The 16559-nt window shown below is 38.6% G+C and overlaps 1 protein-coding gene across 1 annotated transcript in view; it reads right to left on the bottom strand.

Moving 5' to 3' along the window:
• Positions 1-16559, bottom strand: part of GYS2 (glycogen synthase 2) — a gene marked incomplete at both ends in the record, with an annotated part of 43610 nt that overhangs the window by 15855 nt on the left and 11196 nt on the right. The window contains 8 exons of the mRNA XM_081084241.1: positions 3634-3747; positions 4760-4838; positions 5952-6011; positions 6659-6765; positions 8886-9006; positions 9188-9305; positions 9789-9933; positions 15584-15766. Coding sequence (XP_080940367.1) covers positions 3634-3747; positions 4760-4838; positions 5952-6011; positions 6659-6765; positions 8886-9006; positions 9188-9305; positions 9789-9933; positions 15584-15766 — 927 coding nt within the window. The remainder of the gene's footprint in view (positions 1-3633; positions 3748-4759; positions 4839-5951; positions 6012-6658; positions 6766-8885; positions 9007-9187; positions 9306-9788; positions 9934-15583; positions 15767-16559) is intronic.

Genomic DNA, 16559 nt, shown 5'->3' with positions numbered 1-16559 from the left:
TTTGACTTTTCTGTCTGTAAAAAAAAGAAAGAAAAAGAAAAAAAAAGAAAGAGAAAAAGAAAGAAAAAAGGCTGAGACTGTTTGAGAAATGGGCTGCAGTCGTGGCTCCTCCTACCGCCCCTTCCTTCCTGCTTTCTTTGCAGTGTCTGACTGCACCTTCCTGCCTGCTCATGCTCTCACCTCTTTATCTTTCACACATTTCTTTCAACAAGCGTCTTCATATCTAATCATGTCTTAGTGTCTGCTTCTCAGAGGATAAAACAGAAAAAAAATATGGGACATGATCCCTGCCTCAAATAACTCAGTCTCTCTGGAGAAAGGAATAAATTTCATATATATATATATATATATATATATATATATATATATATATATATATATAATTCAATGTGATCATTCCATTTATTTCAGTAGTCTTAGGAATGCAGATAAGGAAAGACGTGTTCTGTCTGGAGTAGATGAGTGTATAGTAAGGAAAAGTGCAAGGAAGAGATGACTTTTAGATTGGATCCCAAAGCAATAGCTAGAATGACTGAGATAAGGGTATTTCAGAAAGAGAGAATAACATTAGTCAGCAATGACACAGGGGTATGAAAGTGTATAGTATCTTGCCCAATTCTGGGAAGTTGCCTCACTGCTATCACACTTAAAACAAAAACATAGATCAGCAAAGTATACTTTGTTCAAAACTGCAAGGGACCTGAAGTCACAGTCACCCCAAGAGCAAAGGAAGCCAGCCTCATCTCTCCTTTTCCACCCTCCAACATCCTCACATCTATCTGTATTTATTGCACATAACATGTTCCAGGCACAGACAGGTTGTCAGAGGAAGATTCACAAATATGGTAGGACATAAAATGTTCTAAGAAAAACAGAAATCTACAGGAAAATAATTGGCTTTCTTGCACCCACTATTTATTTCCTTTCTGAGAGACAAAAATTATATATACAAGTAAATAAAATAAGAAGCACCAATCGTGGTAAATTATATGAGGAGGCCAAGCTACTGTTAATATACTCTGTGATGAGTCTCTGGATTCAATCCAGCTGAAACACGTAAAGGAAGGGGCATCCTTGGCAGAGACAATCCTGCATTTCCAGGGGAAAACTTGTAGCCTATTTATTATAGAAGGTATGCTAAGTGTTGAAAAGTTTGGAAATGCAGAAACACAAATGAGAAAAGACAAACCACCCATAATTGTATGGCACAGGGCAATATACACACATATATGCATGTGTGCATGTGTGTGCGCGCATGCATGCGTGTGTGTATGTGTGTGTGTGTGTGTGTAGAATATCTATAAGAATGAAACGTAATATGCTAATTAGACCAGAAAGCCGAATGACCTTCTGGACGTCATTCCGGACAAAGCTGCCACAGAGGGGGTTGAGGCAGAGGCAGTTAGGGGCATCAGGCAGGCAGGCAAAGTGGTTAGGGACAATCAGGCAGGCAGGTGAGTGGTTATGGGTAATCAGGCAGGCAGGCAAGTGGTTAGGGGCGATCAGGCAGGCAGGCAGGCGAGTGGTTAGGAGCCAGGAGTCCCGGATTGCAAGAGGGATGTCCGAATGCAGATTTGGGATTGGGCCTAAACCAGCAGTCGGATATCCTCCGAGGGGTCCCGGATTGTGAGAGTGTGCAGGCCGGGCTGAAGGCCACCCCCCCCCCCGTGCACGAATTTCATGCACTGGGCCTCTAGTATTTGAAATAAAAAGGCTAACACAGCATGGAACATTTTATAAACAGCTAGAGAATTTCTTCTGCTTGATTTCTGCAATGTTTTCCTTTTCTAATTCTCTGCTCTTTCTTTCTTTCCCTGACTTTTTATCTTATAATCCTCCTCTTAAATCTCCACTCATTCAACTTTGTCTTCCAACATGGCAAGATGGTTATTCCCTAGTCTCCATTACTGCCCATGTACTGGTAGCTTCCTTAACAACTGCCCTTGTAACCCCCAGACCTATGTTTTCTAAGTAACATCTCAACTTGAATATCTCACATGTCACTCATAGTCATTCTATCAAAAACTGAACTCAATTCATGACATGATTCTCAAACCAATTTCTACTAAAGCTTTCCCTTGGTTTTTAGAAACTGTTGGTTAGATACTGAAGCCAGGAGACTATTATTCTTGCCTTCTTTCTCTTTCTCACTTCTAATGTCCATTGGTCACTAAGTATGATCTTTTCTATGTGCCACCATCTCTCACATTGTTTCATCCTCTCCAATACATTTGACATGGCTTTTGTAAGGGGCCCTCATCATCTCTCACCTATACTATTGCAGTGAGTCCTTACTTTGTCTCCTTCCACTATATCCACCCAAAACTACATCAAAGACTTAATAAAAAATAAAAAGTGAATATAAGAATAGACTATTTTTTCAAGAAATTTTGCAGAGCCCTAACTGGTTTGACTCAGTGGATAGAGCATCGGCCCGCGGACTGAAGGGTCCCAGGTTCGATTCCGGTCAAGGGCATGTACCTTGGTTGCGGGCACATCCCCAGTAAGGAGGTGTGCAGGAGGCAGCTGATCGATGTTTCTCTCTCATTGATGTTTCTAAGTCTCTATCCCTCTCCCTTCCTCTCTGTAAAAAATCAATAAAATATATTTTTTTAAAAAAAGAAATTTGCAGAGCAGGAAAGATAGAAACATTTAAGAACATCAAAAGGAGACCGGGTTAAGGCAAAGTTGTTCTTTAATGTAAAGAAATTCAAAGAATGTTTGTCAACAGCAAGGAAAAGAGTTGTCTTTTATTGCCTACACCGTAAGAGAGGGTAAACAGGCCAAGTTTCCCACGAATGTGGGAGGAAATGAGATCCTATAAAAACCCTTAGGACCTCAAGGAAAGGAACCCAGAAGAGGTAAAACATCTATAGTTGAGGCCAGTATAGAGGGACAGTGAAGGAGTTTACACTTTTGAATTCTCAGTTATGTCACCTGCTAAAGGTGAAAGAAAGAAGGGAAAGGGAGACCTTTGAAAAGATTGGTAAAAGCTTGTGACACCTTGATCTTGAATACTGGTGAATGAAATTAAGTAGGGTTAAGCAATTATTTGTGGACATGCTCACCATTGCCAACCCCACTTAGCAAATGCCTGGAACAAAGAGGCCCTCAGTAAACATCAGAGAGGTTAGGCAGCACCGTGTTAGAATCCAGGTCTTAGTCACACAGCGAGCATTGTGCCTAGTCATTGTAGAAACTCAAGAGTCAAAAATATAAATTGGTCTACAGGAAATCGCATAAAAACATCGTTAGCCACATTCTTAAAAACTGGAAACTTCTCAGTTTTCCCCTTTAAGTTGAACATTATCAGAAAGAAACAAAGATAATTCATGTAATCTCAGAGATTTGTTAATTCTTAGGAAATATTTAAATCATTAAAAATTAGATAGCCTGCTAATGCTTACTAACAGATTGTGCAGTGAAAATAAATGCTAGAATTATGAATCATAAAGCCATAAACATTCTTCAGTTCTCAAGAATGATAACAAAATAGTCATTATATTTTAATTACCCAAGAGAGGAAACAAAATTAATCTCCTTTAGAAAACAAGTAAAGAAGGCTTCTAATAAATTCTCAGTAAATATATGCTATGTCACCTTGAAGTGACCTACAGGAACAGTTAGTTCTACCTTCACTCTGTCTGCGCGGCTGTTGAAAAGTCCAATCCGCCTAATGGTGCTGAGGATGGGGTCAGTGGAGTCATCGATCATGTTGTGAGTGGTCACTGGAGGCAAAGACTGTCGCTGAAGTAATGGGAGAAAATGTCAATCATGGAAAGAACTAATGTGTGACGAATTGCAACAATAGGTCATTGGCAACATGTCATACAACCTTCCTCCAGTCTTTTGAGACGACACTAATGAGGATGACTAAGTTTTGTGTGTTTCAGTGGAGGAAAATGGGTTCAAGCACGGCCTTTGTATATGGTGAACATATGCTACTTTTGTTTTTCAGCTGCAGCCACTATACAAAAGGCCAAGACATCTTGCCTGCTCCTGGGACTTACTTGAAATATGAATGTCCTGAAATCTTGCCTTGAGAGGACCTCCTCTTTTATTTTTATTTTATTTTATTTTATTTTTCTTTATTGATTAGGAGCTCCTCTTTTTAATCCTTTAGTGGGGCTGTCCTCCAGTATCTGATCCCTCACTATAATGACAAGAGTTTGCTGTACGCCTAACACAACACTTACCTTTTCTTCTTTGCAATAGTTCTTCTTGTCTGAGAAACATTCACGTTTTCTCTACTGTAACTCAAAATTTTATGCTTTTTGAAAATATTAGGTTTTTATTGTCATTGCACATACACTTCTTTTCAATTGGACACAATGGTTCCAAATTATTATTATTATTGTTATTATTATTAGTGCCCGGGGAGAGTGCAAACACAGTCCCTCACTACCACAAACTATGCAGTTGAGTTTTCTACATTTGGGGACATCAGAGGGGTCAGCACAGCCAGAATGCAATGGGTGAGCCTTGCCCTGGGAAGCTACCCTTGGGATCATGGCATCTTCCCTGCTAAGTAAATATCAAATATAATTTTAAATTGGATACAAGAAAAGCCCTGTGTCCAATCTCTCTTATGAACCACTCATAAAAGAGAATACAAAGTTGACATTTTGGTGAATACAGAAGAATGACTTTCTAGTCCTTGAGTTTAAAAATTTCCCAAATTAGCCCATTCCAATAAATTAAAATATCAAATACATTGATTTTAACATTGGGAAGTGGTAGGCACTTTTTTCTTTACTACCTGAGTTGAAAAGATGGCTCTTTTCATTATTGTTAGATCATCTCGATCCAAAATATTGTTCATATCAGGAATTTCTCCTCTGTGGGAAAAACAATGTTAATAATAAAAATAAAAACAACTGGCACTAATTCGGTGCTCTTTTGTGTCAGATACTGTTCTAAGCACTTTAAAAATAAAAGTAAATATAGTTTCCAGAAGAAGCTCACAGATAAGTTCCTAAAGGGTGAAGAAGTTTGGTAAAGATAGCATTGCTCCAGCCAGGTGGCTCAGACAGTTGGAGTGTTGGGGCTCATACAGGAGGCAACCAATTCTTGCTTCACATTTCAATATTCTCTCTCTCTCTCTCTCTCTCTCTCTCTCTCTCTCTCTCTCTCTCTTTCTCCCTCCCTCTCTCTCTCTCTCTCTTCCTCCCTTCCTCTCTAAAATCAATAAGCATATCCTCAGGTGAGGATTTTAAAAATAGCATAAAAAATCAAAATTGATTTTTTATAGCATTCATGTTCACCATTAGGGGACACTCTCATTGTTTTGCCCATTTCTGAGTACCACATTCTGAGTGGCCATAACTTGTCCATCTATAAGTTGATACTTTTACTGGTAAAGAGAAATGATGTTCACCTAATTCCATGGGTCAGGAGAAAACATAGTTTTCTCTTCAAATCACAGGAAAAAATCATGTATTTTAGTATTATTATTATTATTAGGTTATAATACATTTAAATTTGATTTTGTTATTTAGTCTTTATTATATCTGTAAATTACATATCTTATTTATTACTTATTAAATAAGCACATACTCAGTAATATTAATATGTTAATTAATATTCATTAATATGTTTGGTTAATAAATCCTGATTTAATATGTCAACATAATTAACATATTAAGCCAATATATACTTTGACTTAAAATCTCATGAACTCTTAGCTTCAGATTGGCATACTAACACTTAACAAGATTTTCATTGAATTAGAACCTATTTGCATATATAAATATGTTCTCATTTGTAAAACCTGTTTACAAGTGTTTGTCAGATGAAGGATAAAAGAAAACCTACTGATATGATGTCACACATCTTCAAAGGTTGTTAATTCCTTTATATTCAGAACAACATAAATGTATTATACCACTGAAACTGTTAAGATGGAATGTGACATCCAAATGTTTGAGGTGGTACGTGTTCCAAACACCTACCTTAATAAGGCATCATAGAGTTTCTTTCCAAACTTTTCCTTCACAGAATGTGCAATGTCCCTGATTGGGAAAAAAAATCTATAATTAAACAGTGTCACAATTTTACATCTTTATTAATCATGATAACGCTGTTGTTAGTGCATTGTTAAAATTACAGTTCTCTTTTGTATAGACTCCTCTATTATCTTCGTATTTGCCAATTTGGCTTGAGTTAAAACATCCAGAGCTGAGGCAGCAGAACCCTGACCAGCCCACATTGTTTAACTTTTTTTTTTGCTTGATGATATTCAGGGTAGGGCTGAGGGTTGGGAGGGGGAGTAGAAGCAGGTATAGATGTAACAAGATTGGGAATGTGTTGATAATTGTTGAATATAGGCTATCGGCACATAAGAGGTCATTATACTAATTTGTTTACTTTGCCATGTTTTTATTTGCATAATAATTTTTAAAAAATTCAACCCATCTTTAAAGAGTTCTACAGAGGCTTTATCCTTCCATGGTAGCCTATTCCAAAATTTTTATTGTAACCTGGTTGTAGAGCCATTACCTAATCTAGCATCATAGCCCAATGAGAAGATGACCAAGTAGTATTTATGCTATAATAATCTTAAGGAAAAAATAGTTCAGGAATATATATCAGAAATTATGCACATAAAAATAACCCTTTGCAGCTTTTGCTTGAGAACATTTACAAGACATGAGATTACCATAGCTGCTTTCGCACTGCCTGGCCTTTCAGGGTTTCCACATTGAAATTGTTTGTCTTGGCAGGCATAATGAAAAACACCACCACTGTGACGTCACTTTTATGCATCTAATGAGGGATCAGAAAACATAACAGAGTCAATGACCAAAGATAAAATAAAACGTGTGACAGACGGACCTTCCATTTTGAACAAACAGTGTTTAAAAATATCTTTAGGCAAAAAGAATACTTTTTGTGATTCACAGAAAAATTGTACCCACCTTCCTAAGGCTTTTTCAGAAAATTTATTTTAAATTGGGCTTTCAATAGATGTTTGTTGATTAAAAATTTTAAAATTCAGACAAAATATTTTCATGGCATGAATCACCTAAAATACCTAGCAATTGATATTGTTGTCACAATCTTCTCTGTAGTTAAGAAAGTAATACAAATTTGAGCTAATACTAAAGGGTCAAAATTCGCTCTTTAAAATTTAAGATTGGAAACTTAATGAGGATTTAGTTTTGTTTTATTCTATTTTTTCCCCTTAGCTTATATACACTGATTTACACAAAAGATTATTTATATTTTTTGTCAAGTTTCTTGATTCTCATGATATCACATTTTGGTTTTTTAGCACGAAGGTAAAGAAGCAAGCATAGGCTCAGCAATTTTGTTGATGCAGGCACTGTGCTGGGTGCTTTAAATGCACAATTCAACCCAATCCTTGAATCGCTGTGCACAATAGATGTCACTCTTCTTGTTTTACTGACATCAGAAGAGAGGCATGGAGGTTCCATACAGACATCTGACCTCCTATAACAGATTACTGGCAAAACTGAGATTAAAACTGGAGTTTATTGACTCTAAAATCTGTGGGATTTTTTTTCCCTCTTCCTACAAATACCATTGACCTAGCATCTCTCTCTGAAGGAAATGACATATCAAACAGCCATGGGAATGAAAGCATAAACTCAAACCATGAACAGATGAACGCTCATATGTCCTAGAAATGACCATCTTCTGAGTGCAGGGCATTTTACCATCTAATCTGCCGCCTCGCGCTCTAGGGCCTGACAATCTATTCAAAAGTCTATGGAAATCTTAGCTATTGTAAATTGTGCTGCTATGAACATAGGGATGCACATATCCTTTCTGATTGGTGTTTCTAGTTTCTTGGGATATATTCCTAGAAGTGGGGTTACTGGGTCAAATGGGAGTTCCACTTTTAATTTTTTGAGGAAACTCCATACTGTCTTCCATAGTGGCTGCACCAGTATGCATTCCCACCAGCAGTGCACAAGGGTTCCTTTTTCTCCACATCCTCTCCAGCACTTGTTCTTTGTTGATTTGTTGATGATAGCCTGACAGGTGTGAGATGGTACCTCATTGTTGTTTTGATTTGCATCTCTTGGATGATTAGTGACTTCAAGCATCTTTTCATATGTCTCTTGGCCTTCTGTATGTCCTCTTTTGAAAAGTGTCTATTTAGGACCTTTGTTCAGTTTTTGATTGGGTTGTTTATCTTCCTTTTGTTAAGTTGTATGAATTCCCTATAAATGTTGGAGATCAAACCCTTATCAGTGATAACATTGGCAAATATGCAATGGGCTTTCTTGTTGTTTTGTTGGTGGTTTCTTTTGCTGTACAGAAGCTTTTTTATTTCATAGCAGCACAATTTACAATAGCTAAGATTTGGAAACAGCCTAGGTGCCCATCAGCAGATGAGTGGATTAAAAACCTGTGGTACATCTACACAATGGAATACTACGCTGCAGTAAAAAAGAAGGAATTCTTACCATTTGCAACAGTATGGATGGAACTGGAGAGCATTATGCTAAGCAAAATAAGCCAGTCAGAGAAAGATAAACATCACATGATCTCACTCATTTGTGGAATATAGTGAACATCATAAACTGATGAACAAAAATAGATACAGAGACAGAGAAGCATTGAACAAAGTGTCAAACTTCAGCAGGAAGGCAAGGGAGGGTAGGAGGGGGTAAGAGATCAACCAAATCAACCAAATGACTTGTATTCATGGACACAGACACTAGCGAGGTGAGGGCATATGGCGGGGAACGGGGGTGGAAGGGGGGGGTGGAGGGGAGAGGCCAGGGAGAAGTCAATAGGGGAAAAAGGAGACATATGTTCTACTATTTGTAATACTTTAAACAATAAAAAGAAAAAAAAAGTCTATGGAAGCCATAGCACAGGAAACATGATATAACATTGTAGAGCTTCCTTACCCTCAGCAGGAAATTGAGCCTGGATAAGGACTCTAGGAAGATGTCAGCTCCTTTGTTTGAAAACTCATACCTCCCAGCAATGAAAAAGAACAAAGTTTTTTCAAGATCAAAGTCCAGATGACTAAAACAAAACAAAACAGTTTCAAATGAAAGAAAGCACCAGCAACAAAATGTACACAGGAATCCTGTTAAAGTACAAAGGGGATGGGAAAGATAAACATGTACTGTAACAACACCGTTTTCTCTATACCAGAGATCCCTAACATTGCACCCTAATTTTTTTAAGAAAGAAAAACACATACCCGTAAAAATGACCCCGAACAAATTCTTGTATCCTAGCCTTGTACATTGCATGTAGATTTTGAAACTCATGCATTGCTGAAAATTTCTTAACATTCAAGCCATTTGGAGTAACTACATCTGGAAAAGCAAAAATAAAATAGTTATGAAAATGTTCTTTTGAGAGAGAATATCATTGTAGAAAAACAGTGTATTTAAATTTATATAAAGTTTGATTCTATTAACATTTCCAGGTTATGACTATCATAGAAATGAAAATTCATAAATGTTCACAATAAATTGTAGAAATAGGAAACGAGGAGTGCATGACCAAAATAACATTGGTTCAATGACATAGCAGAGTTAAAAGCAATAATGATGATTGTTATAGTTTCATTGCTTACTATGCACCAGGCACGGCTTGCAGTGCTTCACAATGTAACTCATTAAATCCTTGTAACAACCAATGGAGTCGGTGCTCTCGATTGCATTTCCAGTGGCAAAAACATTTTTTTTCCCCTCTACTGTTTTCTGCTTTTTGTTTGTTTGTTTGAACCAAAGTTCTCAGGCTGTCTTGTCATTTGGAATGGAAAGATCAGTGACAAACTGAGGGGTCAACATTACCAGGCTTTCTCTTCAGCATGTGTTCTGCCTCTATTGCTGTTATTTCAGAAACTGTGGTGAACACGTGCGCACAATGGACGGAGGCCCGCTCCATGCAGTACCGGTGGTAGATCTGCCTTTCCCCAGCCTCTTTGTCTATGTCAAACTGTTCAAAACAAAACACAAGCACACGTCCATTCGCGTACACTGATTCTTCCACGCAAGCAAAACAAAGTCACCTATTTTTCATATTGTGTTCCCCAAAAGCCGTGTGAAATTTTATGCCCACTAAAAAGTAACGAACATTTGTATTTAGTCCCATTACTAAGTGCAGAGCTACTTATGCTTACACAGGTGTTGCTTACTTCATTTCTGCTACAAAACTGCTATGTAAACCCCTGAGTAAATGACATTTCCACTTTGTTATAATCGCATAGAAATCTTGATTTTCTTTGGCATTTCAATTATACTTTTATTTATCCCACATTTTATAAATACTGAGCTAATTTCTTTCCCCAAGGTCCTTATCATGTTTTTGCCCATAAACAATGAAGTAAAGCTGACATAAAAATTGATACAAAAATTAGGTTAATTATTATTATCCTTAACTCACTGAAAGGAAGCCTGACAATGAAAAGACAAATGTTTTTCCATGACTATTGTAGTCCTACCACTATATAATTTCAAGGGTGTACAGTTATATTAATTAGATAGTGTGATAGATTGTGTAATCATTCTATCAAGCCAGTCAGCATATTCATTATTCTGGGTTTCTTAACTTAAAAATATACGCACAATAAGCCAAACCCCCACAATTAAGTAGCTGGCAACAATTGCAGGCTTTTGCCATTTGGCTTAGTTACTGAATATTATTTTTAATATAGTTGCATATGAAAGTAGCAGTGTCTAAGAGAAAAAGTTATATAGTTTCTGGCCTTGTATCAGCAATGCACTTTTCATATTAGAAGCTTTTCAACACTATGCATCAGACATTCTTCTAAGCAGGACATCATATTTAATCCTCATAAACCACTGAGACACTTATTTTGTCTTCATTTTATAGAGGGGGGATCGAAATTTCTAAAGTTTAAAGAACTTGCTCAATGTAATATTCATATCTTAGCAGAGTCCTGTTGATCCAAATCAGTCTGACTGCAAACTTGTGCTCTCACCTGCTTTTATACCGTTTAGTCTCTAACTCAATCAACAAGTCAGTCCCAGTAATTACTGTACCAGAGAGAGGGAAATACTAAAAAAAAGATTTATTAGATGTTTCTAAAGATTAGAACAAGATAATTTTAGAATAGTCTCTCTGTAATATTTACAAACATCTCTCTGAAATGGGTTGAACCTGGGTTCTCTCTATATGGTATCCTTGAATCAGCAGAAGTTTTTCTTAAAAGCTTTTTATGGCTGGTCTTATTTATTCAACCAATCTCTCATTCAACCAATATTTGTGGAATAATTTATGTGTTTCTGTTACCTTCAAAGAGCCTATAACTTAGGGAACAAATGAGTAAAAATCAGGCGGAAATGAGTAAGTGCCTGAGTAAGGTATAAGATCAGAACAGGATAGGAAAAGTATCTCATCCTATATAATAAAACCCTACTATGCAAATCAACTGGACAGCAGAATGACTGGACACTATGACATACACTGACCACCAGGGGGCAGACACTCAACACAGGAGCTGTCCCCTGGTGGTCAGTGTGCTCCCACAGGGGGAGCGCTGCTCAGCCAGAAGCCGGGCTCATGGGTGGCGAGTGCAGTGGCGGTGGAGGGAGACTCTCCTGTTTCCACTTCAGGCAGGTGGTGAGGAGTGAGGGGATCCGGACTGCGAGAGGGGTATCTGACTGCTGGCTTAGGCCTGATCCCGGGTTGGGGGGGTGGGGGGGATAGGGCCTAAGCTGGCAGGTGGACATCCCCTGAGGGGTCTTGGACTATGAGAGGGCGCAGGCCAGGCTGAGGGACCCCCACCCCCAGTGCATGAATTTCATGCATCAGGCCTCTAGTACTATATAAGTGTTCATATTATCAATATCACCTCTAGAATGTAAGATTTTTAGGGATAAGAACCATGAGTTATGCATAAAATAGCATTTGGACATGAAAATTTAATTTGGGGAAAGATTATTTTAGGCTGAAAAATTAACTGCCCTAACAAACAAGTATACTAAGTCAAATGAAATTTGCAGAAAATAGCAAAATGTATGGTGTGACTGTGGCATTGGGTGTAGAATGTAGGAGACATAGTAGGGTGACATCCTGGTAGGATATAATAGGGCCAGGCCCCAGAATTCCCTGAAGACAAGACTAGAAATTTAGCCTTTGTCCTGTATACAATGGCAAGACTGAATGGGCTTGTTTAGAGATATGGTAAAGAGCGCCTATGTTTAAGAAAAATAACTCTGGAAAAGTATGTTTCCTATCTCACTGAGCTTTTGTAAAGAGCAACTGAGGTAATAAGTCAAATATTTATAAAAGTTCCTCACACACAGAAAGTGCTCAAGAACTTTAACTATTGTTATTACTGATTGCTGTTGTTAGGAATAATACGATTTCATATATGGGGCAGTGTTTAATATTTTGACATGTAGAGATGGGATGATAGGTTTTCTAAGTGAGCAGACCAAGTACGCAAAGGTGAAGACAGGCACTTGTGCATGTTTCTGTCTTTTCCTGGCCCCATGGGGCCCCTTATCTTTTAGGCCTGTAGTATGTATGCCTGGTCACACCCATAGGCTTCACAGCAACCCTATCTATTTACACTGTCTACTTTCCCCCATATTCATGACAGCATGTTAAAATCTGTGTCTGGTCATTCCAACATCTAAAACATATCTGGGCCTGGTTCCTTTGACAGTGGAACTTCCTTCCCTGTTTTTTTTTTTTTTAATATCTTATAGCCTTTTGTTGTATTCTAGATAATGTGTATAAAAGAACAAAGAATGAGGTATAAGGTTACAGTGGAGGGTAACCTTATAATTGAAGTTCACTAGTTTAAAACTTGGTCAGAGGAGAGAGTTAAAATCCATGAGACCATTGTGTACCAGTTGGCTTCCTTCACAATTTTCTAATCCCAAACAGCAATGTCCTCATTTCTATCAAGGAAATTCTGTTGCTATTAAAAAAAGAGAAGCCAAAACCTAAAAAATCTTCTTTAAAAGCATTAGTTGTCTAGCTATTTTATTTCGTTGAATGTATTTAGGTGACATTGATTACTAAAATTATATAGGTTTCAGGTGTACAATTCTATAATACATCCTCTGTATGTTATATTGTGTGTTCACCACTCCAAGTCAACCTCCTGCCATCACCATTTATCCTCCTTTCACCCTCTCCAACCTCCCCCAACTCCTTCTTAGTTATCTAGCTATTTTAGTGGAGGGAAAAGTTGACCCATTACTGGACTAATAAGAATAAATTTAAAAATATCTTGAAGAGTCTCAGAAATTCATACGCTGGCCAGAATGGTTGGAATGCTCTTTCAGCTAATAAATTTAACTAAAAACTTAAACCAACTTCAAAATCTTTGTGAATTGGCTAGTAACAAAAAATGTTTTCAGTTATCAATTACTATTTGAGTAAGTAGTTTTATCTTTCTGGTTTTAGAGAAGTTGAATACTTTTATTTTTCTTCTCATTTCCTCACTCCTACCCCATGTTCATCTGCCTGAGCCAGAACTTACTGAGGCAGATCTTGGGTCTTGTTTCAAAGACTAAATTCTGACTCATTTCTTATGTTGAACTTTTAAAAACTTTCCATGTATATAATTTAGTTTTTTGGGTTTTTTTATGTATCACCCAAATTCTAAACCCAATGTGAGTATGGGGAGAGGGTCTACTATGGAAAATGATGATAGGGTGTGCTTTTTCTGTAAGAAATGGTTATGAATTTAACTCAAAATCTAGTTCTTGACTACTTGTTGTTTACCAGTGACTCTGCTGGGCAGGGCATCTTACTAGAACAATGGACTGGGGTCTTACTTCAACCAGCGAGGGGCTTTAAGTTGGGGAATATATAATCCTATTTGAAGATAGTATGATATAAATACTGACCTTTATCAAGAGGATAAAGTTGTTATATATAACTATATATACTACCATGCATTTGTTCCTTAAAAAAAAAATAGCTGAATTATATTCTTAGTTGTTTTCCTTAATTACTATATAATGCTCTTAAGAATTCTACAGTAAAATATTTGATATGCCTCTCTAACATTTTCTCTTTCACAAAAATCAAAGTCTGCCCTTCTCCAGGAAACATGGTTGGTGAGCTTACCACAGATCACTGGTTTGCCCTTATTAGTCTATCAACATCATATGCCATTAAAAAATTTCCCAGCTCTCCTGACTTTCTGAGTCCTGTGGTGACTTTATTTTAAATGTACATCTTTTGTTTACAGTTAGAGACCTTTGGAGTAGGTTGACCTTTTTATAGGTCAACTCTCTTTAGGATCATTCATTGCTTTGCAAATGTTTAAGTTTGTCAAAAAAAAAAAAACTTTTCTGCATTCAATGTCCAAGTGTCTTTGAGATAGTAGTATAACTTGTCACAACCATTTATGTACCAGAAGCCCGGTGAATGAGGTTTGTGCATGGGGGGGGGGGAGGGGAGGGGTTCCCCAGACCGGCCTACACCCTCTCGCAGTCCAGGACCCCTTGGGGGATGTCTGCCTGCCAGCAGTCAGACATCCTCAGACATCCCTCACAGTCCAGAGCTCTCGCAGTCCAAGACCCCTCTCTCCTTACCACCTGCCTGCAGTGGAGGCGGGAGAGGCTCCTGCCACTGCTTCTGCACTTGCCAGACATGAGCCTGGCTGCAAGCTGAGCAGCACTCCCCTGTGGGAGCGCACTGACCACCAGGGAGCAGCTCCTGTGTTGAGTGTCTGCCCCCTGGTGGTCAGTGTGCCTCATAGCGACCAGTTGTTCTGTCGTTCAGTCAATTTGCATGTTACACTTTTATTATATAGGATTACACACAGAGATACACACACACACACACACACACTATTTCATAGAATCCTAGCACTTTTTTAAAACTGGAAAGTCTTTAGAAATTAACTTTCTGATGTACTCATTTTCCTGACAGTAAAACAGAACCTCTAAGATAGTAAATTGATTTGATTGGCAATAGAGAAACCAAATCTACAACCCCCCTGACTTAGTGATATGCACATGCCTTGTTGATATTATTGGCAGATGATGTAAAAGACATACTTTAATCTGATTTAACTGGTGGGAAATAGAAAGGAGAAGTCAAAACAATGACCTTGGGTCATAGAATCGAGCAGTCTTCTCAAATGAATAGCCATAACTGGTCACCAAGGACCCACATCCCTGTTTTTAATACCTTCCGTCTTACTTGACCCTGATAAAAACCCCACCTATGCATTGCAGAGTTACAGGAGAAATCTGACCATTTTTTCACTTGGGAGATAGAGGAAGTAAGGCTCGTGGTGCAAGCTGTATGTCTGGAATCCTGGCTCTCTACCTGCCACTCAGAGCTGTGTGTGATACAGGATCCTGGCAGCATTTCCCAAGCTCCAAGGTAGTCAGGAGCCCAACCTGTGTCCACAGTCTTACCTCCCCACGCCCACGCCTTTGAATCTTGGATCTATTGCTCCAAAGTAGACACACACCGCCTCTCTGTCAAAGGGGCGGCTTGGTCATGCATATTGATTAGTTGAAAGGGCATTGCTGCCATCTGGCTGGCAGATGAAATGTCAAGATCAATACTTCTCATCCTTCAGCTTCCAGGATGAGAAAAAAGGTGGTGAGGGGGAAGGTAGTAGGACTATTTACCGACTATTTACCTCATCAAGATGGTTGTAGAAATCGATGTTTGCGGCGCAGAGATACCTCCCAAGCAGTGTGGCGTGAGTGGTAAAAATTGTAGCGATAGGAAGTTTCCGGGCTCGAGAAAGGATCAGTCCGGTTCCGGCCTGCCATTCGTGGAAGTGGGTAATGACGTGTTTACCGTCTGCATGGTCTGTCACCTACATCAGGAAGGAAGCATTTAGAAAAGCTGTCGGTGAAAGTTGATCTTGCTCATGGCCCACAACATCAGGAAAGTTATCGTGCCTGTAAGTTTTAGCTCAATTTGAAGGTATCTATATATGAAGCAGGTAGATTTAGCAAGAGTGTTTTATAGGATTCAGTGGCATAAAGCCCAGCGGTCCTCACACTTAGCCTACCTACCTCAGGTCACCTGGAAGGCTTGTTAAGCACTGACATCTGGGTCTCATCTCCAGGTAATCTAATTCAATGATTCTGGGCTGGAGGGCAATAATTTTCATTTCTTACAAGTTCGCAAGTGATGCTGCTACTGATGGTCCAGGAAATACTCTTATTTTATTTTTTATTGATTTCAGAGAGGGAGAGAGAGAGATAGAAACATCAATGATGGGAGAGAATCATTGATCAACTGCCTCCTGCATGCCTCCTACTGGAGATCTAGTCGGCAACCCAGGCATGTGCCCTGACAGGGAATGGAACCATGTCCTCTTGGTTCATAGGTCCATGCTCAACCACTGAGCCACACCAGCTGGTCCGGGAAATACTCTTTGAGAACCATTGACTTAAGCTAAAACCTTCGTATTTGCAAGTATCTGCTCTTGCCCTGGCCTGTGTGTTTAGTGGTTAGAGCATTGGCCCTCAACCTTCTGGCTCTGGTCAGCACCTCTGGAAGGCAACCAATCAGCATGTCTTCTCTCTCTCTCTCTCTCTCTCTCTCTCTCTCTCTCTCTCTCTCCTCTCTCTTTCTTCCCCCCTCGGTTTCTTTCCCTTACC

Source organism: Myotis nattereri, assembly GCF_964212035.1.
Source record: "Myotis nattereri genome assembly, chromosome: 2".
In the NCBI taxonomy this organism is placed as follows: domain Eukaryota; kingdom Metazoa; phylum Chordata; class Mammalia; order Chiroptera; family Vespertilionidae; genus Myotis; species Myotis nattereri.
This window is presented reverse-complemented; position numbering and strand designations above follow the sequence as displayed.